Source organism: Phoenix dactylifera, chromosome 12 (genome assembly GCF_051530095.1).
Source record: "Phoenix dactylifera cultivar Ajwa chromosome 12, Ajwa_hap1_PhDact_Kaust_v1.1, whole genome shotgun sequence".
NCBI lineage: Eukaryota > Viridiplantae > Streptophyta > Magnoliopsida > Arecales > Arecaceae > Phoenix > Phoenix dactylifera.
This window is the reverse complement of record NC_143201.1, coordinates 27,468,426-27,493,532: the sequence shown is the minus strand read 5'-3', so window position 1 is coordinate 27,493,532 and position 25,107 is coordinate 27,468,426. Positions and strand designations below refer to the sequence as shown.

The following is a 25,107-nucleotide window of genomic DNA, read 5'->3' as shown; positions in this document are numbered from 1 at the left end:
TTCTACTGCATGATATAGCAGGCTACTTTTTCGACTTTGTTCCTTTTATTCCCTGCTTTGTCGACCTTGAAATTGATTTACTTGGCCATCCTGTAACTAAAATCTGCAGTTCCAGTTTTTTATGCTGAAATGAACCAAATTAAAAATTCTAATTTTAGCATGATTTTTCTGTTATCACCTTTGAAAAAGATAACCATATTTTTCTGCAACCTTTTCTTCGTAGGTCTTAGAAGCATCTGAAAAATGCTATACTTGGAAGGCGCCATGGAAAACACTTCCACCTCAACCCCCCACCCAACCAAGAATAAAAAGAAAAATAGAGAGAACATGCATGCATAGAGCAATTCTACAGAATAGATCCTGCATTGCAAGAAGATGCTGTATGGATTAAGCACTCGATTTCGGTAACACACCATCGATATCTATAAAATGTACGAGGAGATGAGTGCTTTAGGCTAGCCTGTGGGGTTGCATAATCTTGATTGGAGCAGAGCTTCATCTGTCACATCTGTAGCAGAATATACTAACCAATAGTTACGATGTAGGGAAAAATCAGTCATTAAAAATCAGATTAATGTATCTCTTTGAAAGATAATTGGTTTGTTGAGTTTTTTAAAGTTGACATGTAGCAGTGACTTGATAAACATTTTGAGAAAGAATGAACATTTTGAAATTATGCATTTTATCCCACTTCTTGCAACATCTAGACTTCAATAAACCTTGGCTTTTGCTACTCTAAACTTTACTTTTGTAGCAATTTCATGTACTGTCGCCTGCATTTTGTCATCTTGACTTCCCTAACTTGTAACTAGTTATTTTTAATTTAGATATGAAAATGTCTTTTCTACGTCGATGCGGATGGGCAATAAAGGTGCGATCATACATTTCACAGCGCCAGAGCTTAAGGCAGATATTGTTTCCTTTTCAGCAGTGGTAGGTTTTAACTATATTCAGGAGGCTGTTTCTATTATTCCTAGTAATTTCTTAAATTCTTGTATCATCATCGTGTCAAAATATTCATTGTTCCATGCCTCCAAAAATTGATACTGCGATCTGTGCAAGTTGCACCATGGACCATATTCTATATTTGCATGCATGTCCGTCCATCTCGAATGACCGAATTGATTTCAGTCCCTATAGTGCATCCGTGCGAACTTTTTCAACTCTTATGTTCGTAATATATTATATCACTTCATATGTGTATCGCTGAAGAACATTATTATAGAAGGCAGGTAAAGTAGCTGGAGATACTGACATTGATGTTTATTTAAAAGTTAGCTATAGGTTCCATTCTTTCAGTAAAAAAAAGAAGAAGCTAGGTTCTTCCAGTTCCATGACAGGATGTTTGTTTTTTTGCTTATTGACTTGATACGAGAGGATGGAGGTGTGCGGACAGGATGTTTATTGAAGGCAGGTAAAGTAGCTGGAGATGCTGACTTGATGTTTATTTAAAAGTTAGCCATAGGTTCCATTCTTTCAGTAAAAAAAAGAAAAAGAAGCTAGGTTCTTCCAGTTCCATGACAGGATGTTTGTTTTTTTGCTTATTGACTTGATACGAGAGGATGGAGGTGTGTGGACAGGATGTTTATAGAAGGCAGGTAAAGTAGGTAAAGTAGCTGGAGATGCTGACTTGATGTTTATTTAAAAGTTAGGCATAGGTTACAACGATACGTACGTTGTTATCTACTAATTTTATGGTAATAGCTTATTGCTCCATGACATCAACGCTCTCTCATCTACTAATTTTATGCTATGACTTATTGCTCCATGACATCAATAGTCGCTTTAGAATCTTCTGCCGCCGCAGCCCCCCTCCCTCTGGCAGTTGAAGTATGCCGCGGCAACCGGCAGCCCCAGATGGTTTTCCTGAGCGAAATCTCTGGTGTTGAAGTTGTTCCGCGTCGGAGTAGCGAATACTGTCTCTCTGCCCAACTGGTGGAACAGCGCGAACACCATCCGGTGGATCCCGAACGCCGGTCCCGGGCTTTCATAAGTCGTCAGCTCCCTCCCTGAAAAACCACCACAAGCAAATTGCATGACCTAAGAAGACTGGATCCGCAAGAAAATTCAGGACGGTGGCCTTTGTTTTTTTGATATATGTAAACGAGTCGTTTAGGGTATAAAACTGGGTTGCGTGGTGCATAAATATAGATATGTTCTGTACGAAAGCCAATGTGGATGAGATGAAATTTATCATGCAAGTGCATTATCTGCCCTCTGCCTTACCACGTAGACATCACATCCGCTCATGTATGGCAATATGAATGAACGATTATGCCTTCTGTTTTTCTCATGAGCCGTACGGATTCTAACATGAAGATATATAGGATTATCTGATGGCCCTCCTTCTAAACCCAAAAAAAAAAAAAAAAAACTACTCACCGAAATTTGTATCCGTTGATCCAGGGATGTCTGTGACCATCCTGTAAAACCAGAGCCAGAACTATTTAGCACTCATGGCATTTTACGTTCAGAATAAGAAGGCCCAAAAGCAAGAACAACAGTTCAAATGACTAACAAGCCTCGGTCGGAGCTCACCAGTGCAAGTACTCTCTTAACGTCGGATTGCTTGGGTTTGGTGCATCTGGATCCACCATCACCTTTTACAGAGAAGAGAGGCCAAGCCGCCACCAACAACAAGAAGCATGAGAGAGAGAGAGAGAGAGAGAGAGAGAGAGAATAATAACATGCATTAGCCGTTTAGACAATTAATGAACAAATGGATTTAACTTACGAGCGTGTAGAATGTCCGGAGATCATCTCCTCCAACGTCAACGCTGGGCCTATTCACTACTGCAGAGGGTTTTAGCCCTGCACCATTAAAAAGTAGCCTATTATTGTAGAAAATCTTTAGGGGCACGGTCCTAGGGAATTGGTCCACCACATCCCCCACCACTTTTCCTAAAGTCAAGGCGTCGCCAGACATTGTAATATAGTTGCAGGAACGAAGTTATGGGGTATGGTAGATCTAATACTATATATAGCCTGAGTAAGAGGGTGAGACAAGGGAAGAGGAGAACTCAAGAAGAGAGCTTGAGGAAACGAGATGGATGTACAGCGTTTATATAGAAGCCTGTCTGGTCGCTGGATTCTCACACGTCTAACTTTACTGAAGGGCTAAGGTCCTTTAAAGGGCGTATTTGAATCTGGGCTTAGCCACTACGAGAACACATGTGGAAGGCGCTCCACGAGTGGTAATGATGTTTGATTTGGTCACCTGGTTCCAACTCCTAAGGATGAAAACACTGGGCACCTCCTCTTTTTTTTTTTTTTTTTTTTTTTTTTTTTGCTGAAAGCGGGTGCTTCATACAGTACGGGTACGAATACACCCAATAAAGTCAAAATACAAGACCTCACGGAGTGCCAATGGCAGCTCCGCCTCTCCTACCCAAAGGGCATACCCCGAGTGGTGGGCCACATGGCCAGCCACCCAGTCGGCTGCCCCATTGGCCTCCCTGAATACATGTTTGGCCAAAGTGGCCCCTCCCTGACTCATCATCACAATATCGCGAATCAGGGGATGGTCTGTAGTCTCACCCCCCAATCCCCTCTGAATCCATCGGACAACAGTGGCCGAGTCCCCCTCCAAGATAATCGAGCTGGCCCGCAATACTGCCCTCGCATGTCGAAGGCCTGCCCAGGCGGCGTGCAGCTCTGCTCCAGGCACCGATGTATCGAACAACTGACAGCCACCTGCGGCCACTACCCTGGAGTGTGGGCCTCGTATGACAAAGCCTGCACCGCCCCGCGTGCCGCCATCCAGAACCGACCCATCGAAGTTGACCTTGAGGAAGCTCAGGGGTGGGGGCTCCCAGGTGAAATACACCAACTGGGAAGCTGCCGAAGCAGGGGGGGAACCCCAGGTGTCCCGAGCTGTCAAAGGTCTATTTGTAGAAGGGGCGGGTCTGAACTCCAAAGCCTGTGCTCGAGCAAGCTCTGCTACAAACCTCGGTGACACCCTGCGCTCACCGAGAGTGCGGGCATTCCTTGCCAGCCAGATCTGAAGCGCTGTGCAAGTAGCTCTAATGCCCTCCTCGCGAGTCCGTAAACTGGCTAACCACTGCCGTGTCACCCTGAGAAACTGTAGCCGCTCACTCCGGGCCCCCCGCGGGATCCGAGCCCACTGCCATGTCGTCCGCGCCCATGTACACTGGAAGAGCACATGGTCCACTGACTCCTCAGCTCCGCACGTCCCGCACTCAGCTGGGACCCCCCAACCTCGCCTGCTCAGCTCTGCTCTCGTAGGAAGTCGGCTCCAGAACACCTTCCATAGAAAGAGAGCAACCCTCGGATGAAGTCCGGACCTCCAAATCCAGGTGCAGTCCGGCCCCGGCTCATGCCCTAGCTGAATGGCTGGGCACCTCCTTTTCCTTCCTATTCTTGTCCATGAATTCTTTTCAAAGGAGCGGTCTCCTCGAGTCTCATGATCTCCTAAACTAAATCACCTCGTATTAAGAGTTCGATGCTGTCCTCCTCTCTTCTATGTTAAAATTTTGGTCTTTGTCAATAGAAATACTGGAATAAAGGATAAAGGAAGGCAATCTACTTTGCACCTATACTTTATCTTTATAGTGGGATTTTTTTTTTAAAAACAAAATCATGGACAATACATTCCGAATTAGTTTTTTGGGAGGACTCTTTTAAAAAGGAAAAAAATGTTCAAAAAGCAAAATTCTCCGTGCACAAAAAAACCCTGCTTTTTATTTGTTGGGAATTCCACATGCACAAAAAAAGGAAAAAAAATATTTTGTGCATAATTTTTTCTCCATGAGCATAAAAAAATTGAAATAAATAAGTTTTTTAGGGAGTCTTTTCAAAAAGAAAAAATTCATTCAAAAAGAAACTCATGCACAAAAAAAAAATCCATTCGCAAAAAAAGAAAAAAATAATTCATTCGTAATATTTTCTAAATTTGATTTTTAGTGGCACTCTTTGCAAAAGGAAAGAATCTTATTTCCTTTGAAAATTTCGGATGCATTAAAAAAGAAAAAAAATATTTTTTCGTATTATTTTCTTGATGAGTAATTAGATTTTTAGTGGGACACTTCAAAAAGGAAAAAAAAATCATTAAAATGGAAAAAATACTGCGCCCTCAAAAAAATCACGCACAAAAAAGATTCATAACAATTATAGGAAGTCATATAAAAAGGTAAAGTTGTGCGCACATAAAACAATATTCATAATAAAGTGAAAAAGTATGATGTTTTAAAGTTGGGTAACAAAAGGAAGTTAAAAAAATTCCATTTTTTCTTTCTTTTGGAAACTTTCAAAAAAAGTAGGAAAAATTTGCTTCTTATTTATTTTTCACTGGACACAAAAAATTTCAAACAAGAATTTAATACAATCAAACGTAACAGGAGATAAAAAAAAACTCACTTTTTTTTCTTGCAATCAAAATGCCAAACCATGCCATGGTGATTGAAGTGGTCGAAAGAGTTAATATGATGCATCTATTTTTTTTATTTATTTCTCAAATTATTATTTTTATTCTTCTATTACATGGAATTATATATATTTTTTTTATTATCACCCGGTTGTTCATTCTTGTGATATAACTAAATAAGAAAACATAGAAAGTTTCGCAAAAAAAAAAAGGTGATGCACACAAAAGAACAAATCAGGGCAATAAAAGGGGAGGGGACATACCCGTTAAAAAAATCTTCAGAGGAATATAGCAATAAAAGATAAAAAAAGGCTATCTACTTTCTATCTATACTTTATTCCCGATTTTCATCGTGTCTCATACCCCGCATTCTACCTTTCTAGTCCTCCAACAGCAGCTAGGAATGAGGGCATCTTGTTGAGAGAGGGATGCGAAACCAGCTCCTCATGTGTCATTGGCCCCCTCTAAGATAGAATCGTATGCCTGGTGGATATGCATCCACAACTTGAAGCTTTAAAGCAGAGAAGCGGGTCCCATGAGGGACCCATACCAAATAAGTCTAACATTCGAGTAGATTGATCTGACCCTTCGACAACACGATACGATCTTTGTCGCGTGTTGCCACGGTATTTGACCTCGGGCAACCACATGGATCGTCATTTTGAGAAGTCCAATTATTGCCTTGGAGATCCTACCATATATGATAATGACTCGAGAAGGTCGTCGAACACCACTAGATAATAAATGCTACCTCTGGAACCCTCTAGAAGACTGCAGAATAGCTCGAGAAGGTGGCTCGGCTTTGCAAGTCAGCTCAACAGGTTGGCTCAATGAAATGGCACAACTACTTCTTTCGTCCGAGCCAAGGAGATCAGCTCGGCCTCAGAAGTAAGGAGCAAGTGATACACCTCGGATCAAACCATTGCTAACCGAATCAAGTCGACCAATCGGCGGTGGTTACAGCTTGGCCCTCGAATGCTCGTCCCGCGCAGGTAAGCCTAGGGACGTGCATCACATAGCCTTGGACATGTGCCTTCAAACATTCTACCCCTCTCAACTACCCTAAAACGGTTTTAGACTTCCAAAGAGCAGAAAACAGTCTTATTACTCCATACCCACTAAATAGTACCTAGTTGCAATAACTAAAAGTATAATTTCATTTTTTTCCTTATAATTAAAATTATGGTGATGACAAGAGAAAGAGAAAGAAGTGGTGATCTGATGAGAATTATCATGATGCCTACGAGAATTCTGGGCATTTCGACTACCAAAATTGTTCAAGTTTTCCAAGTAAAGGCAATCTTACTCCTAAATTCAAACTAGTTACAAATTACAAGCACTCGGTATAGAGTCATAAAATGCTTGTACTCCTAATTAAAATCATAAGTAATAATAATAAGCATTTTCTCAAGATGAGGGCCGGCCAAATTATAGGAAGTAAAGTCACACACACATAAAACAACGAGAAAGGATAATTCATTCATGACAAAGCGAAAAAGTATGATGTTTCGAAGTTGTGTAAAAAAACAAAGAAGTTAAAAGAAAAAAAAAAATTCTTTCTTTTGGAAACTTTCAAAATAAAATAAAATAAATTTACTTCTTATTTATTTTTCTCCACACACAAAAAGATTTTGAACCGGAATTTAATATTACGACAATCAAAAGTAGCTGAAGATCGAGAAAAAAAAAACTCACTTTTTTTTTCTTGCAATCAAAATGCCAAACTATGCCATGGTGATTGAACTAGTTGAAAGAGTTAATATCGTGCATCTTTTTTTTTATTTCTCAAATTCTTATTATTCTTCTATTACATGGAATTATATTTTTTATTTTTATTATCACCCTGCATCATGCTGAGTGTCCTTTGTTCTTGTTATATAACTAAACAAGAAAATAGAGAAAGTTTCACCAAAAAAAAAAAAAAAGTGATGCCTACAAAAGAACAAATCAAGGCAACAAAAGGGGAGAGGACATAACTGTTAAAAAAATCTTCATAGGAGATGACAAAGGAATATAGCAATAAAAGATAAAGAAAGGTTATCTACTTTCCATCTATACATTATTCCCGACTTTCATCATGTCTCATATCTTGAGTTCTACCTTCCTGGTCCTCCAACAGCAGCCAGAAATGTGGGCATCTCATTGAGAGAGGGATGTGAGACCAACTCCTCAAGCGTCATTGTTCCCCTCCCAGATAGAATCGTATGGCCGATAGGTATGCACCCACAACTTAAAGCTTTAAGGCAGAGAAGCAGGTCCACTCCTAAATAGAATCGTAGGTGGGTATGCGCCCACAACTTAAAGCTTTAAAGCAGAGAAGAGGGTCCCACGATGGACCCCATACCAAATAAGTCCCGCATCCGAGTAGGGAGCAATTTGCCAGGCTTGATGCCTGTTTGGTTGTCCACCACCAGGCATACGAACTCAGTTCGTTCTAAAAGAATTTACTTTGCCGGTTGGTCCAGAGGGCTCGACAAGAGCGATGCTCTGAATTGGCTCGGATTCACAGGGCACAGGGAGGGAGCTGAAACCACTTCGACAAAATGGGCATCCAGCCAGCTCACCTCTATCAAACCAGACTTGCTGGAGCTGCTATTTTCGAGCTCCGATAACCTTAATATTCCAAATACTCTTTTTCTGATCGCCATGATATTGTTCGAGCAATATCTTAAATGCAAAACCGAACACCCCCTCACGGCATTGCACAAGTTCACAGCAGAATGCTGTCAGCCTTGGCCGAGGCTGTTGAAATGCACATGACATGCATGAACCATATCAACGGGCTCGCACTGTTGGATCCCGGCAATAATACAAGACCAAAACCAAACGGACCTTCAGTCACTAGGAGTCACTTGCCTCCCGTCCTTGCATTGTATCATTAAACAAGCACCAGAGGAAATTTCAGGCACCGCAATATCCTTACTCTTATCATAATTTCGAGGGTCGCAATAGACACAGCATCTCTTGCAAAGTTCTGATTAAAATAATTGCATGAATATTTGATGCTATGGTCGAGCATACCTTATAACATAAACTTTACATCGACATCCCTACTTCAGAAACCCATCCAGACTAGATGCTTAGGCGGCAACATCTTCAAGGTTGTTCACACGTTCACATTCATCCATCCATTCACTGTATCAACTTTCTCCATTCGCTTCATAGGAGGCGGCTTTGCCCTTGACTTCCTCTCCCCCCTAAATTAACTCTCTGTTTCCACTTCAGTATCACTGACAATAAAGAAGCAAGCACAAGAAAAAGACGAGTGAGCTACCTGGACTTTCATATTTGAAATAACCATAGAGTAATCAGGTAGCAATGAAGCCTCAGTTTCAAAGGATTAGAATTTATATTTTAAATGCCATTGAAATCATTTGTTGTCAGGACCTTATAAATCCACGATCTAGGACTCATGATCCAGATCTAAATACTCAAAAACATTTTGGATCTCATTCCTGGTTCCGGTTGATCCAGATGCAATAGTATCATTTATTGATTTCTTGACTTTTATAATGTCCTACCCATCACTGATAAACCTTGAACACATGTGACCAGCATCCATTTTAGGCTTTAAGAAAAAGAATATGAGGAGTTCTGAAACAAAATCCTTTATAGAGATATGATTCTTTCTTTTTCTGCAGTATTATACCTCAAAGCAAATTCAGAATTATGGTTTACTTGGTCTTTAGGATCCCAAATTTCACCTTTACACCTAGGACGAGGGAGAAAAAAAAATATTTATTTCTTCAGAAGCAAAACGAGATGGTTTTGCATCTGATGACGGCAGCAATATGGATAATGTCATCATGCCTTTATTGGTTGAATGTTGCTATAACTAGGTGTCTGATGCCAGAAAGCAGACCTCTATTGTTCATAAGCAATTATTTAATTTTCCAATCATCTAGTTTGCATAGACTTATGCTTCCAACCTTTCATAGATTTCTTTTACTTTTTTGGAAGAAATCAGAAAAAATCTAACAATCCGCAATTCGATCCAATCTGATCTGCTCTTCAGAGAATGATTTAAATCCTGGTCTTGACAACACTGACCAAAATCGTACATAAAATCAATTACTTTTTCACTAGTAGAATATCAATAAAACAATTTTCCAAGTTAAGACCTCTCCTGGCTCTCACTTCAAATCTTCCCCAAAAGCCTAGGTTCACATCTCAGAAATAGAAATTTACTTTGCTTTCATGTTTTATGACAGATAAAGATGCTTATTTGTCTTATATCTTTTACTTTAATGTTTTATGGCAGATAAAGCTGCTCACTTGTTGTACATCTTTGAAGTTAAATTTTGACTTGCAGAAGAACTAAGGAATAAATGATTTTTTAGGACAAATAATAGATATTAGACAATGACGTGATTCTTCAAAAACTAGAGATAGTGCACGACAATATATATTTGAATGCATATGTTAGTTCACCTATCACCTAACTTGAATGGAAGAAAAGAAAATTAGCAACAACTTAAAAAGATGGCGTAAACAATTCGCAAAATTACAGATTACAGATCTCTCAATACCACATATATGAGCATTAGAAATTGCCATGATTTTGGAAGCTTCAGCCAATCAGTTGACCTATCCATCATTAATACTTAACACCCAACATATTATTACCATAGTTTTAAAAGATGATCCACCTATGCAGGGCAGCATATACACTCATCTTGATATTTTGTACCATATTTAAGGATGGAAAATAACATTACATTATTAGTATTGGATGCTGCCAAAGTTGACACTTCCACTACACAAACTACATATAATTTGATATTATATGTTTCATTGTAAAATTTCTCTTCATTTTAATAGTTTTAATATATTATTTTTGGGCCACCTTGTGCTCTAAGGGCTCACCTAGGCACTAGATGGCCTCCTCGTCAGCTTTTCTATTACTTAGAAAGTCCTTTAAAAAATAATGGTTATTATGACTTACTGATATACAAATATGGTATTGCAGCAATTAAATGGAGGAAACTTCTATATCCAGTGCCAACCACCATAGATGAAAATCATTTCTTGTCCACTCCTAGACATTTACAAGTCACATGGTGGTATACTAGTGGCTATTTGTCATGGACTTGCCGGAGCTGCTATTTTAGAGCTCCAATCTTAATATTCCAAATACGCTTTTCTGATGGCCATGATATTGTTCGAGCAATATCTTAAATGCAAAACCGAGCACCCCCTCACGGCATTGCACAAGTTGAAAGCAGAATGCAGTCAGGCTGTTGAAATGCACATGCATGAGCCATATCAATGGACTCGCACTGTTGGATCCCGGCAATAATACAAGACCAAAACCGAACAGACCTTCAGTCACTAGGAGTTACTTGTATCCCGTCCTTGCATTGTATCATTAAACAAGCACCAGAGGACATTTCAGGCACTCATACAACTGCAATATCCTTGTAGTCTATCATAATTTCGAGGGTTGCAATAGACACACTATCTCTTGCAAAGTTCTGATTAAAATGATTGCATGAATATTTGATGCTATGGTCGAGCATACCTTATAAGATAAACTTTACATCGACTTCCCTACTTCAGTAACCCATCCAGACTAGATGCTTAGGCAGCATCATCTTCAAGGTTGTTCACACGTTCACATTCATCCATCCATTCACTGTATCTGTGACATAAAGATCTTTTAAAGTCAGAATATTCCCATTTCATATCCATCAAACTGCGAACAAAAGAACTGATAAATCATAGGATAATTAACTTACATGTCAATTGGCTCGGTCAGTGCTGCAAGCAGAAGAAAGGGAAAAAAGAAGAAAATTACTGACCATATTTTTTTGACAATTTAATGCTGACTTCACAACAAATAAATTGGCATGACCCAAAATAGTAATGGGACACATTAGCCTACTCTCTAGTACATTAAAAGATAATCATCTCTAATATCAGATGACTTTTTGTGAGCAAGTTTGTTCCACATATTACATCCAGAGAGAGAGAGAAAGAGAGAAGGATACACTCAAGTGTATCTCCATTCCGATCCAGTCAAGTCATGATGGGACGATAGAGTCCAACATCGATGATCCAAGCTACTGGATGTGATATACTACCTGTAAACTATTTACATACTAAAAATCATGTAATTTAAAGATTCTTACCCTATACATCAAATGATTGAAAAATTAGACAATTTAAATAAATACGAAACAATTTATGTTTTTTAATCACTTGATGCATAAGCTAGAGGTTTCCAAATCATATGATTTTTGATATATTAGCAATTTAGATATAGTAGATCGCATCCAATGGCTTGGATCATCAATGTTAGACCCTTATCATCCAACCATGACCTGACTAAATATGAATAGAGATACACTCAACTATATCCTAGTCCACTTCTCTCTCCCTATACATACAAGCATACACACATACATATACACATGCATGCATGCATACATACATATATACTTATATATATATGGTTAATAATGCGTCTGTACGAGTTGTATATTCATGAAGGGCACCAACTACCTTTGCCCATTATTTCTCTGTCTAATAAGAAATGAATTTTTTGCCACTCTCAAATGTCTCCTAACCCATCCACTAAAGGTTGTGATCACTCAGCATTTTGGCATGCCTCGCACGCACACTTCTTCCATTTGCTTGACGAGCCTGGATCCAGTTTAAGTTGGCTCAGAAATCTCTGAAAAAGACTCAATTGGCAATGGTTCTATACACTTATGACTCAATGATAAGGTTAGAATATTATCTGGCAATTAGATTGATTATTCATAATTTTAGTAAATTCGAACTTCAGCATACCATTTACCATTTTATTTTCTATTTTTTTGAAAAAAAGAAAGTTATGTTCCATGTATCTCTTTCCAATCAGCAAATATGACTCATACCAGTGATAGTAGTGCTGAAACTTTCTTGACAAATCCTGCATGAGGCCTCACCAATCAAATTTTTCATGTCACTGCAAAAGCAAATGAATGAATGAACGAATAACAATCATATTCTTTTTCAGAAAATAACATCATTGTACAATTCTACTCTGCTAACGAACCTTGTTGTTGCTTGCAACTATGTACATGAAGCCAAACACTTCATTTGTGCATGTGTTGTTGGGGTTTGAAAGAATCAAAAGAAGATAGACTAGCATAAAATGTCAATGTGGAGTGTAGATGTACAGTACAAATGTTTCCTTTACACTAATTATATCACAGTCCATCTATAGGAATGCAACAGTGGATGATGCTTACATCCGACATTCAACACTACTCCCATGGTTGCAGAATGGGCAACAAGATACGGTATCAAGTTTGTCCATTCGCTTCTTAGGAGGCAGCTTTCCCTTGACTTCCTCTTCCCCAAAATTTAACTTTCTCTTTACACTTCAGTATCACTGACCATAAAGAAGCAAGTACCAGAAAAAGACAAGTAAGCTACCTAGACTTTCATATTTGAAAGAAACCATAGAGTGATCAGGTAGCAATGAAGCCTAAGTTTCAAAGGATTAGAATTTATATTTTAAATGCCATTGAAATCATTGTTGTCAGGACCTTAAAATCCACAATCTAGGACTCATGATCCAGATCTAAATACTCAAACAATTTGGATCTCATCCCTCGTTCCGGTTGATCCAGATGCAATAGTATCAATTATTGATTTCTTGACTTCTATAATGTCCTATCCATCGCTAATAAACCTCAAACACATGTGACCAGCATCCTTTTTAGGCTTTAAGAAAAAGAATATGAGGAATTCTGAAGCAAAATCTTTTATAGAGATACGATTCTTTCTTTTTCTGCAGTATTATGCCTCAAAGCAAATTCAGAATTATGGTTTACTTGGTCTTTAGGAGCACAAATTATACCCTTATGCCTAGGACGAGGGAGAAAAAAATATTTATTTCTTCAGAAGCAAAACGAGACGGTTTCGCATCTGACGACGGCAGAAATATGGATAATGTCATCATGCCTTTTTTTGGTTGAACGTTGCTATAACTAGGTGTCTGATGCCAGAAAGCAGACCTCTATTGTTCATATGCAATTATTTAATTTTCCAATCATCCAGTTTACATAGACTTATGCTTCCAACCTTTCATAGATTTCTTTTATTTTTTTGGAAGAAATCAGAAAAAATCTAACAATCTGCAATTCGATCCAATCTGATATGCTCTTCAGAGAATGACTTAAATCCTTGTCTTGACAACACTGATCAAAATCATACATAAAATCAATTCCTTTTTCACTAGTAGAATATCAATAAAAACAATTTTTCAAGTTAAAGACCTCTTTTGGCTCTCACTTCAAATCTTCCCCAAAAGCCTTCAGTTCACATCTCAGAAATGGAAATTTACTTTGCTTTCATGTTTTATGACAGATAAAGATGCTTATTTGTCTTATATCTTTTAATTTCATGTTTTCTGGCAGATAAAGCTGCTCACTTGTCGTACATCTTTGAAGTTAAATTTGACTTGTAGAAGAACTAAGGAATAAATGATTTTTGAGGACAAATAATAGATATTAGACAATGACGTGATTCTTCAAAAATTAGAGATAGTGCACAACAATATATATTTGAATGCATGGTCGACGGAACCGTCCCAAACCACCCTATTCGGAGGTCCCGAGCCTTACCGTCGGCGAACTGAGACGATTCCAACAACGAAAAGGAGACCGGCGACGGAGGGGGAGAAGGAGAAAGAAAAAGAGGAAGACAGAGAGAGAGCAGAGGAGGGAGGGAGAGGGATAGAAAGAAAGAGAGAAGAAGGTGGTGGCTGGCCGGTGGAGACCGAGGAGTCGCAGAAGAGGTGCTCCACCTCCGGTCCTTGTTTCATTCGAAACAAGGGCTGGAGGGATTTAAAAAAAATTAAGTGAAGTCGGCAATGGGTTTGCCGACTTTCACTTAAAAATCACAAAAATAAAAAGGGCCCCCTCAGAGCCCCTATTTCGAACGAAACAAGGGACCAAAGGCGGAGCCCCTCTTCTGCCTCCTTCGCGGCAACTCCCCGACCTACAACTCCTCCGCGCGACAGCTCCTCGGCCCTCCGCCGGCTCTGTTCCAGCCTCCCCCTTCTCTCTTTTCCTCTCTCCCGTCCTCCCTCTCCCCCGCCTCTTCTGCTGTGTCGGTACAGGCCCGGCACGACACGGCGCGGGCCCATACCACCCCATGCCGTCGGGCAACCGGTCCGAAACCCAGTACCGACACAGCAGACACTGTTTGAATGCATATGCTAGTTCACCTACCACCTAACCTGAACAAAAGAAAAACAATTAGCAACAAATTGAAATGATAGCGTAAACAATTCACAAAATTACAGATTATAGATCTCTCAATGCCGCATATACGAGCATCAGAAATTGCCATGATTTTGGAAGCTTCAGTCAATCAGTTGACCTATCCATCAACAGCACTTAACACCCAACTTATTATTACCACTGTTTTAAAAGATGATCCACCTACGCAGGGCAGCATATACACTCATCTTGATATTTTGTACCATATTTAAGGATGGAAAATAATATTACTTTATTAGTATTGAATGCTGCCAAAGTTGACACTTGCAATATGCAAATACATATAATTTGATATTATATGTTTCATTGGTAAAATTTCTCTTCATTTTAATAGTTTTAATATATTATTTTTGGGCCACATTGTGCTCTAAGTGCTCGCCTAGGCACTAGATGGTCTCGTCATCAGCCCTTCTATTATTTAGAAAGTCCTTTAAAAATAATGGTTATTATGACTTACTGATATACAAATATGGTATTCCAGCAATTAAATGGAGGAAACTTCTATATCAAGTGCCAACCTCCATAGATGAAAATCATTTCTAGTCCACTCCTGGACATTTACAAGTCACATGGTGGTATACTAGTGGCTATTTGTTATGGACTCACAACACAAAAAGCTTAGGCTCTTTGGTGGAGGACTACCCAAGCTTATAAGCCCATATGACACCCCTCATTAGCCAATGTGGAACTATGACAATCTCCCCTACCCAACCTCGAGACACCCTCGTCATGGATAGGCTCCTACTTGAGAGGGCCCCATACATGGCCAGGCTCCTATGCAATACAACCCAAGTATCCCTAGTGAGGGACCCATATGATTGATAAGACTCGGATAGTGGCCTCGCTCTGATACCACCTAACTCAAACTCACAACCCAGAAAACTCAAGCTATTGTGTGGAGGACTGGCCCAAGCTTAAAACCCATGTGGCACCCCCTTATCAGTCAACATGGGATTACGACATAGTGCTACCATGTATTCTAGTTATTTCTAGCCCAAGAAATTTGTATCATCCTTCTCAATTTTTTTAATTTAATTTTAGGATTATAGAAATATTGTTAAATAAAAGTTATCAATAAATGAGCTTTATAAGGCATCAAATAGCACATTGATAACACATTTTTAGGGAGTCTTAGCTTCTCTCCATTTCATATATATTCGTCTTCCTTAAAACTGAACATGTTAGCACTCATACTAACTGCTTCCCCTTCAGCAACAGAATTTTCACTACCACATACCTAATTCTTAATGGCAGTACAAAATCGTATGAACTGGTGATCAAAATTAATGGGCACCACCACTACGACACTACGAATTCATCTAGATCCTTAAATCCTCAACATCAAAGTTCAAAAAACATTGTTTTAATTTCTATTAAGCAAAACAAATTTCATTTTCAGCAGTATCAATCCTAGTGTTGGCAGTTATGACTACAATTTCAAAATTTCAGATTAAAAGATGCATGCCTGCACAAATACAACAATTTGGGCAATAATATTAAAAATGTATGCCAGCGCACAAAACATGCACATATGCAAAAAAAACACAAATATATGTACATGTATGCATGCACAAACACATATATAAGGATGAAAAAAGGAAATCAAAACAAAGATATAAAAATTGAATAGGTCAAGAAAATATTCTAGATACCATTTTAGAATACCACATTTTCCGAAACCTTTTATATAGTTTTGGTTGTTTCAAGCTACATTAGCCAGAACTTTGCTCTAACTAAAACACCCACACCTGACATTTAGAAATCAGTAAAAATACGAGGTTCCGCATGAGTTTTTAGGCCTAGAAGGATCTAACAACTGCACACATTTCCACACCCTCAAATGCCTACCAAGTCTGTGCAGCATAAGCTTTGAGACAAAGTAAAGCACATAATTATACATGACATATTATTTTATCTTCTTAAAAAAATAAAACATGACAATTTGAACAATTAAGATCTGAGCTCAAATCTCAAGAAGTTTGAGCTCAAATCCTAAGAATTCATTCTTCAGAGGGACCCAATCTACTCCATGATTCACAAACTATATTTACGCTTTCCTCTTATAAAGATTTCAAACCTAAAATGGTTAGATTTCTCCACATTTCTAAAACTTGAACAACCAAAGGCTTCCAAGTTCCAACGATCTCAGATCTTAGAAAAAACATGTTAAATCTTTCATTACACATGAAATTTTCTCTCTCTTTTAATCCTCCCCTCCAAAAAAACAAATGGCATTACTTAGCCAACCATGCTTAACAAAATAAACAAAGAAGCAAAAACAACATACAAGTATTTATTAGATTTCACACCTATGATCAGTTTTAGGCAACTTGGCCTACCAAAGCTCTAGCCATTTTAGATCATTCTCAGTCTCAGTCAAAACTTCGCATGGTGGCCACCATTACCAGAATTAAGGCAATTTCAACATGCCTCCTCACATCTGAAATCATCCAGTGGCTAAAATTATTCCTTTCTCTTTGACTTGTTATCAAATGCCACGACCTACCCCTCCAACTTTTTTTCTTTGATAATGTATATACAAATCATCCTTATGCAAAGTTTTATAATGAAATTTTTTCTATTATAAACTCAATCATTCAAGTAGAACCTTCTATAAATGAAACAAGGCCGCAAACATACAATTATTTTAGAACCTGATACTTCATAAAACAGAACATAAGAAGTCTCCAAAATAATTAAAAAAATACAAAATGAGATAAATGAGGAAAAAACTAGGGATGATTTGCAATATTAGAAAAGTGGATCTAGAAATTTGCAATCTCTACTGTATGATAATTACATCTTGTTATTGATTTACATCATATTGGAGATATGTTTGAATGCAAAAACTACTTATAGCATATCAAAAATGCTGGCTCAATTATATAAAAAACAAAGATACCATAAATAACAAAGTACGACAGCAACACTGGATGAATTCCGTGTATTTTTGGGCATCATTTCTTTCAGCCATCAAAATATGAAAACAAAACATGTCTACAGAAATAGAAAATATAGAGCAAGCAAAATGTAATATATAGACCAATGTCAAAGAACCATCATTTCATTCAAGTTATATAAATCTTTACAAAAGCATAGTTTATGATGAGGGTGTCCATGTTAGAACAGTTACTAATGTACATGCCTTGCCATGCTCAGGGAAAAATTTTAAATGCATGTAGGGCCACTAGTTACATTACATGAGATGAGACATGATTAATGATACACCTTGGATCCAACTGTTGCTGACCTAATTAAGCCGACCAATAGAAGCTCGCCAAGTGGCCTCCACTAAAAGTGCCATAAAGCCACTTAAAGCTCGTCCAACGGGCAGCAATTACAACTCGACCCTCGAGCACATGTCCCGCACAATTAATCCCAACGACATGCGCAACGTGTAGGCGATCACCAAGCAGCTAAGGTGCACGTTTGTCTTTCTCAATAATGGACACCGACCCTCATTCTATATAAATAACACCTGGGGGATCTTCAAGTACACACATGCTTACTCTAACATTGATAATATACTCTTGTTTTCTCTCAAGCCTCCACTATTCTCCAAAATTCTTGCCTAATAAGCATCGAAGGGTCCCCCGCCGAACAAAGTCCAGCAACCTTTGGTGTTTTTCTCTTCTATTTTCAGGTCAGACTCATTACTTTGAGCAAATTTGTCCGTCCGAGCAGAACAGTCCAAGCATACCAATCCAAGAAGGACTCACCAATCACCATTCGCCAGCTCATCTAGCTTGATCGGGTCGGATTTTGGCGGCAATAGATTGGTGCTAGGAAAACTATAGTCCTTTTTGAAGATTTAAGAAATCCAAAAATCAAAAATAATGAAATCCTGAAGAACACATCCTGATACCGCAATTCCATTTTAGGGTCCCCAGCCAGCACCCAAAGAGCTCAACCTCCTTAGGTCTCTCGGTCAGCAGCCAAAGTTGTCAACGTCAAGCAATTAAACCTGCTCGTCCAACAAGTCCAAGCCCTTACAACGGTTGTCCAGAACCTACAACAACAGACTACCAACCTGCCACAAGCAAATGAACCGAGCAACATGGCCATCACTCTTCTCCTCGAAGTCTAGAACGAGATCGAAGACGTAGTCCTCTAAACTCCCATTCTAAGGAGGACTCCACTCCATGCCATTTTTCCCTTCGCCGTCCAAAGCGGGCTTCGAAGAGGGAGGCCAACCTCAATCATAAGATCAAGGAGATGAATAACCGCATTGAAGCCCTGAGAGGCAAGAACCTCGAGCTCAGGGATGATTTGGAGTTTACTTCAGATCCTCCACTTTCACCGAGGATTATCGAGGAGGCTCTCCCAAAATGGTTCAAGATGCCTCAGCTGGAAATCTACAATGGCACTTCAGATTCGTTGGATCAATTGAAGAGCTTCAAAGCTCTCATAATGCTCCAAGACGCAACCGATGCAGTGTTATACCGGGTATTTCCAACAACTCTTTAGAAGGCGGATCGACTGTGGTACACTTACCACCAGCCAAGCTCACTTCCTTCTTTCGAGCAATTTGGTCAACTATTTGCTGCCCACTTTATCAGTAGCCGGAGGCAAAGAAGAGGCTCGAAGAGCCTGTCTGCTTTCAAAGAGAGAAGATGAGTCCCTTAGAAGCTTTATTGACCATTTTAATCCGGCTAGACTGGAGATCCGAGATTTGAATCACTCAGACGCGTGAAGAATGGTCTGACGCCTTCTTGGTTCCTCTTTTCGCTGGTGAAGTGGTTTCCGAAGGACCTGGATGAGCATCTCGCTCGAACCAAGAAGTATATCAACGCTGAGAAAGCAATGGCAATTTGTTGAGAGTCAGCTGGTGGCAAGGCCGAGAAAAAGAGAAGAAACTGATAAGAGGAGCCGAGAAGAAAGCCTAGACGAGATGAAGGGAGTTTCCAGCAACAAAGGAGTCCAACTCAAAAGTTTGAGAGGTATACTTCTCTTGATGCTCCGAGATGCAAAAACTTTTGGGGATTGAAAATCAAGGCTATCTGAGATGGCCTCAGAGGATGAAGTTGCCAGCAAGCAGAAGAGATCGGAGGAAGTACTATCAGTTCCACAAAGACCATGGGCACGACACTGAGTGCCTACATCTAAAGGATGAGATTGAGACTCTTATTTAACGAGGGCAGCTTGATCGCTATGTGAATGACCAGTAGGGTCGAGATGATGCTGGTCGAGATCGACAAACCCCCAAAGAGAAAAATTAACAACTAACGACAGCAAGGGTGATCAACAACATCTCCGATGGACCTACAGCTAGAGGGTCAAGCTCAACAGCTCAGAGAATCTATGCTCAGGCTGCCCCAGCAGGAGACACAACCCCGAAGAGGCCAAGGGCCAGAGAGGTCATATTCTTCTCGGATGCCAACCTAGAGCAAACATTCCACAGCAATACAATTATTATCTATACGAAAAATTTTAGTTGATAATGAAAATTCAGCATATATTTTATTTTATGATGCTTTTCAAAGGATGAACTTGCCATTAGATCAGTTGAGAAGAATCGACTCCCTCCCCTTTGATCGGCTTATTAGGGGAGTCCGTACCCATTGAGGGGGTAATTACCCTCCCAGTCACTACCGACCAAGAGCCCCAATGGGTGAATTGCCATGCTTGATTTTCTAGCGGTGAAGGTTTCATCGGCATACAACACCATTTTAGGTCAGCTTGGCTTGAACATGGTGCAAACCGTCATGTTGACTTATCAACTTATGATGCGGTTTTCCTTGAAGAATGGAGTGAGGAAAGTTCGAGGTAACCAAGCAATGGCTTGGCAATGCTACGTGGCCACCCTTCAAGGAAAAAACAGGCTGATCGAAACTCTCCCAATCGAAGGCTTGGATGCTCAGGACGAATAGAAGGAACAAAGAAGAGAACCGGCAAAGAAGCTTGTCCCTATTCCTCTTTACGATGAAGGCACAGACCGAATTGTTCAGATTGGTTCGCAGCTGAATGAAGCAACTAGGATCCAGCTCATCAACTTTCTTCGTGCCAATGCAGATGTCTTCGCTTGGCCAGCCTCGAACATGCCACGTGTTGCCATAACATTCGACCTCGGGCAACCACACAGATCGTCATTTTGAGAAGTCCAATCATTGCCTTGGAGATCCTACCATATATGATGATGACTTGGAAAGATCGTCGAACACCACTAGATAATAAATGCTACCTCTGAAACCCTCTAAAAGACTCCAGAATAGCTCAAGAAGGTGACCCCGGTGACTTGGCTCAACAAGTCAGCTCAACATACTGGCTCGATGAAATGGCACAACTATTTCCTTCGTCCGAGCTAAGAAAATCAGCTCGGCCTCAAAAGTAAGAGGCAAGTGATACACCTCGGATCCGACCATTGCTAACCTAATCAAGCCGACCAATAGGCGGTCGTTATAGCTCGGCCCTCGAATGCACATCCCATGCAGTTAGGCCTAGCGATGTGCATAACATGCGAGGATTGCCGAGCAGTTAAGACGCATGTCTACCTTTCTCAATAATGGACATCGTCTCTCATTTTATCAAAACAACACCTAGAGGACCTCTAGATACACACACGCTTACTCTGACGCTAATAATATACTCTTGCTTTCTCTCAAGCCTCCACTATTCCCCAAAATCCTTACTTAGGCATTAGAGGATCCCCCACCGGACAAAGTTCGATGACTTTTGGTGTTTTCTCTTCTGCTTTTAGGTCGGACTCATTATTCCAAGCATATCTGTTCATCTGAGCAAACCAGTCCGAGCACAGCAATCCGAGCAGGCATTTCAACTATGAGTATTCAACTACCAAAAACTGTTCAAGTTTTCCAGGTAAAGGCAATCTTACCCCTAAATTGAAACTACTTACAAATTACAAGCACTGGGTATAGAGTCATAAAATGCTTCTACTCCTAATTAAAATTATAAGTAATAATAATAAACATTTTCTCAAGATGAGATCCGGCAAAATTATCAGCAAACCCTCTGAGTAAAATAACGCATACAAAATAAAAATAAAGAAATGATGGCAAAACAAGCCACAGGCCTGTTCTACGATCAAGTGGTCTTCTCGATCCCTCTTGAAATGACCGCTTCTATAACAATTCAAGTAACTATATATCCAAAACCCTAGGCACATCAAATCTTGAAATGGTTGGCATTAAAAAGTCCATCAGAAAAACCACAAAATTACAGAGACGGAGAAGACCCAGATTCCAATTAGCAACACAAGAAACAAAATCCTTTAAAAAAATCCAGGAGTTGAACGATAAAATTTCGAAACCCTAAATGATAGCGAACGGTCCAAGACCCAATTTGGGCGAGCAACGAAACCCTACGAGGGCGACGAGAGAAGGAAAAAGAAGCGGCAATCTGATGACATCTGACGTTAAAGAAGAGGAGAGGAGAAGAGAGAAGGAAGCGAGAAGTTGCCTCGAACAGCCGCGGCGTCTGGCGAGAAGGGAAGGCAATGGTTCGCGTACCGTCGGGGAAGGAGAAGCTCGGCCGCCGGGCGGCTGGCTGTTTATTAGGGGTGAGCGGAAGCGGGCGGCGCTCCCGCCCCGACGACTGCTCGGTGCCTGTCGACACGTGGCCGGGTGTTCGCGAAACGCGGTGGGGGGATAGCGCCACGGCGATTCGAAGAAATAGGTTCGACCACGTTCGACCGGACCCGAGCCAACTGTCAACTGAGAACCCAAATCTAATTGTTAAGTTCCAGCGAACCCAGCCTAGTACTATTCATCACTCAGACAACACTGCCCTTTGCCGAGCCATCACAACTAAAATTAAAGGTGATGCATTATTGCTTTTACCGTGCACCAGTAACAAAATCTACCATCTGCCACTGCAGGCAAATTTCTTTGGCTTCACAAGCATTAATACCATGCTCATGCCTCCTGACCATTGGCATCAAGCTATTTTCAATGAGAACATGAGATGATAGAATCTAGTTTGTATGATGAAAATGAAGCGAAATGATTTAAGTAGCATGTGAATACTATGATGCAATCCATGCATCACAACTAGCATGTCGAGAGGTTTTGTAGGGGCTAAATATGTAAAATGGTTCGTAATCCATGCAAGAGCAACGAGATAGGCTGGTTGTCTGATGGAAACCCCCGCGAACAGAGCCGCCATGGCACCAAGCCTGGCGAGGTCCAGACAATATTTGGAGACCAGATCGAGCAACTGATGCCCATTGCTAAATCAACCATCTACATATCTAAAACATGCCATCTAAGGAGCTTCGGCCATCTTACCTAAAAATGAATAAAGTAAATTAACCACTTTAATACTCATCGCCCTCACTTAATCTTAAGAAAAGTTTTTCAAGTAGCCAGTAGTAGGCATTATGTCTCTCTAAGATGCATGAACTAGCGGGATTTATAACATCCAAGAAGAAATAGATGGATGCAAGGTACATTACAGCACAAATACGCCCATATAATAAATACAGTACGGCCAAGATATGGCGATATATACATTTACTAAATGTATACAAAACAAAATACAAATAAAATATAATAGACTATCAAAATAACATAGCCATATGTTTGTGCATGTTAGCATGAAGTTCTGCAAACTCTGTCATCTTATCATCATTCAAATCTTAGATCATAATTTATACTTTATATTTTAATATTAAAATCATACTCAAAAATCAAACGGTCACTATTAAAAGTTTATTATTTATAAAATAAGAAAGAAAGAAAGAAACCCTCCCCTCATTTCTGGAGGCATCACATAAGTATCTTAGGAGCATTTCGAAGAATCCGAAGCTTTTTTTAATTTTAAAAAGTAAATTACTTAATATAGGTATATATGGCAGAAATATTGCATAAGTATTAACATTTGACAAACATATATAGCACGTGGTTTCAAGTATCCATGAAGTGGCTTCTGTAAAATCTTTCATGCTTACTGCCTTCATTTTGTTAATCTGCCGGTAACTTAAAATTCATGGGCAAAAATCTCTGGACGCATCTATTTTTTGAGGCATGAATGTAACTAAAACGTTTGTTTGGTGGCTTGTAACTAGACATTAGAACTCAGGAGGGCGCATTTTGGGTACTTGATTAACTTGAAGAAGATTACAAAAAAATTCTTATTTCGAAAAAAAAGAAGAAATAACTTTGGCGTGAGAGAAGCCGAATCTATTTCAAACAGCTCATCCCATTTAGACCAGACCAAATGTGCTTGACTGCGTCACCCTTCGATGTCTCTTCCCGTGGTTCCATCATGGTTGCGCGGAGCATTGCTCAATAAGATGCCACGCCTTCCATCGGACTCAATTTTAGCTTCCCAAGGTGCCAAGCAACACCGCTAGAGGTTCAGATCAGGTTGGTTTAGGGTTATTTTTGGAACATAACCAACTTAAATTGGATTCCTAGAATCGAAATCGAAATTGAACCGAGCTATTAAAAAAATAAATCCAAACCAAGCCAAAAAATTTTGGCTCAATTTGATTTATCAAGTTGATGTTCAATAGATTGGGCTAATGAACTCGACTAAGTCTAAACATATTTTTTTTAATATATATATATATATATATATATATATATATATATATGAATGATTGATGTTCAATGACCTAACTTAATAGATTGGACTAAGTCTAAAAATATAAAAAAATTAATATATATATATGTGTGTGTGTGTGTAAACACATATGGGTCTAGTGATGTCAATAGGGCAGATTTGATAGGGTTACGGAAAAAACAGAAACCGAACCCGCAATCCACCACCGCCCCCCAAAAACAAAACAAAAATCCAATGATTTTTGGAATAAAAAAATACAGCCGCAACAAAACTCAAACCAAATATTATTTAACTTTTTTATTCATTTTAACATTTTCATATATAAATACCCAAATTAAAGATATTATCTATAATGCTCATATAATTCATACCAACTTAACTAATAAATATATCCAAAAATAATAACACAATCGTCCAACAAACTCAATAATTTTAAAATAATAATGTATCCATCCAACAAATATAATAATCTAAGTTAAAAATAAGTCTAACTGCATCAAAGAAAATAAGTCCAACAAATACAATAACCGCAAAAAAAAAACAAAAGGAGAAAAAAAGATGCCTCTCTAGTTTCTAGTATTTGTCCATTTAGTTATTTACCCATCCATAATCTATGAACGGTTCCGATTGAATGGGATAAAGAGCTAATATTTATATTAAATAAAAGGTTTTGCGCGATATTGGGTATGTTTGGTTTCGTGTTCGAGTTCGACTTCAGATCACACTAAAACTAAAACTAAATAGTTTTTGACTTTTAAAATCATCACCAAAACCATTCTTATTTAATTCCAGTTAAAACCATCCCATCCAACTCAAGAATGAGTAAAATATTTCAGCATCCATCCTTGTTGACATCCTTATATGGATAGGTTGGTTTAAATATATATATTAGTTGGTTTGGATTAATTTGGGTCGAATCAATTT

General features: G+C 39.2%; 2 protein-coding genes and 1 long non-coding RNA gene across 3 annotated transcripts; 1 reads left to right on the top strand and 2 right to left on the bottom strand.

The window, feature by feature from the left end:
- The first annotated feature begins 754 nt into the window (after positions 1–754).
- Positions 755–2,293, top strand: LOC148700524 (uncharacterized). Its single transcript, XR_015972469.1, has 2 exons — positions 755–1,598; positions 1,781–2,293. It is a non-coding gene; the product is annotated as an uncharacterized LOC148700524 (long non-coding RNA).
- On the bottom strand, positions 1,605–3,856 carry LOC103699878 (protein VERNALIZATION 3-like). Its single transcript, XM_008781874.6, has 4 exons — positions 2,735–3,856; positions 2,539–2,600; positions 2,383–2,423; positions 1,605–2,009 (listed from the first exon to the last, which is right to left on the bottom strand). Exons 1-4 carry the CDS (start codon positions 2,924–2,926, stop codon positions 1,786–1,788), a joined length of 519 nt encoding a protein of 172 aa, XP_008780096.1. The 5' UTR covers positions 2,927–3,856; the 3' UTR covers positions 1,605–1,785.
- A 4,426-nt stretch (positions 3,857–8,282) lies between these two features.
- On the bottom strand, positions 8,283–12,755 carry LOC120112019 (transcription elongation factor 1 homolog; the record flags this gene model as incomplete). The annotated part of the gene is made up of 5 exons (XM_088708860.1): positions 8,283–8,613; positions 10,905–11,024; positions 11,122–11,143; positions 12,265–12,335; positions 12,622–12,755. Coding segments are annotated over 4 exons (288 nt in total), but the record flags the coding sequence as incomplete, so codon positions are not given.
- Between the last annotated feature and the right edge of the window lie 12,352 nt (positions 12,756–25,107).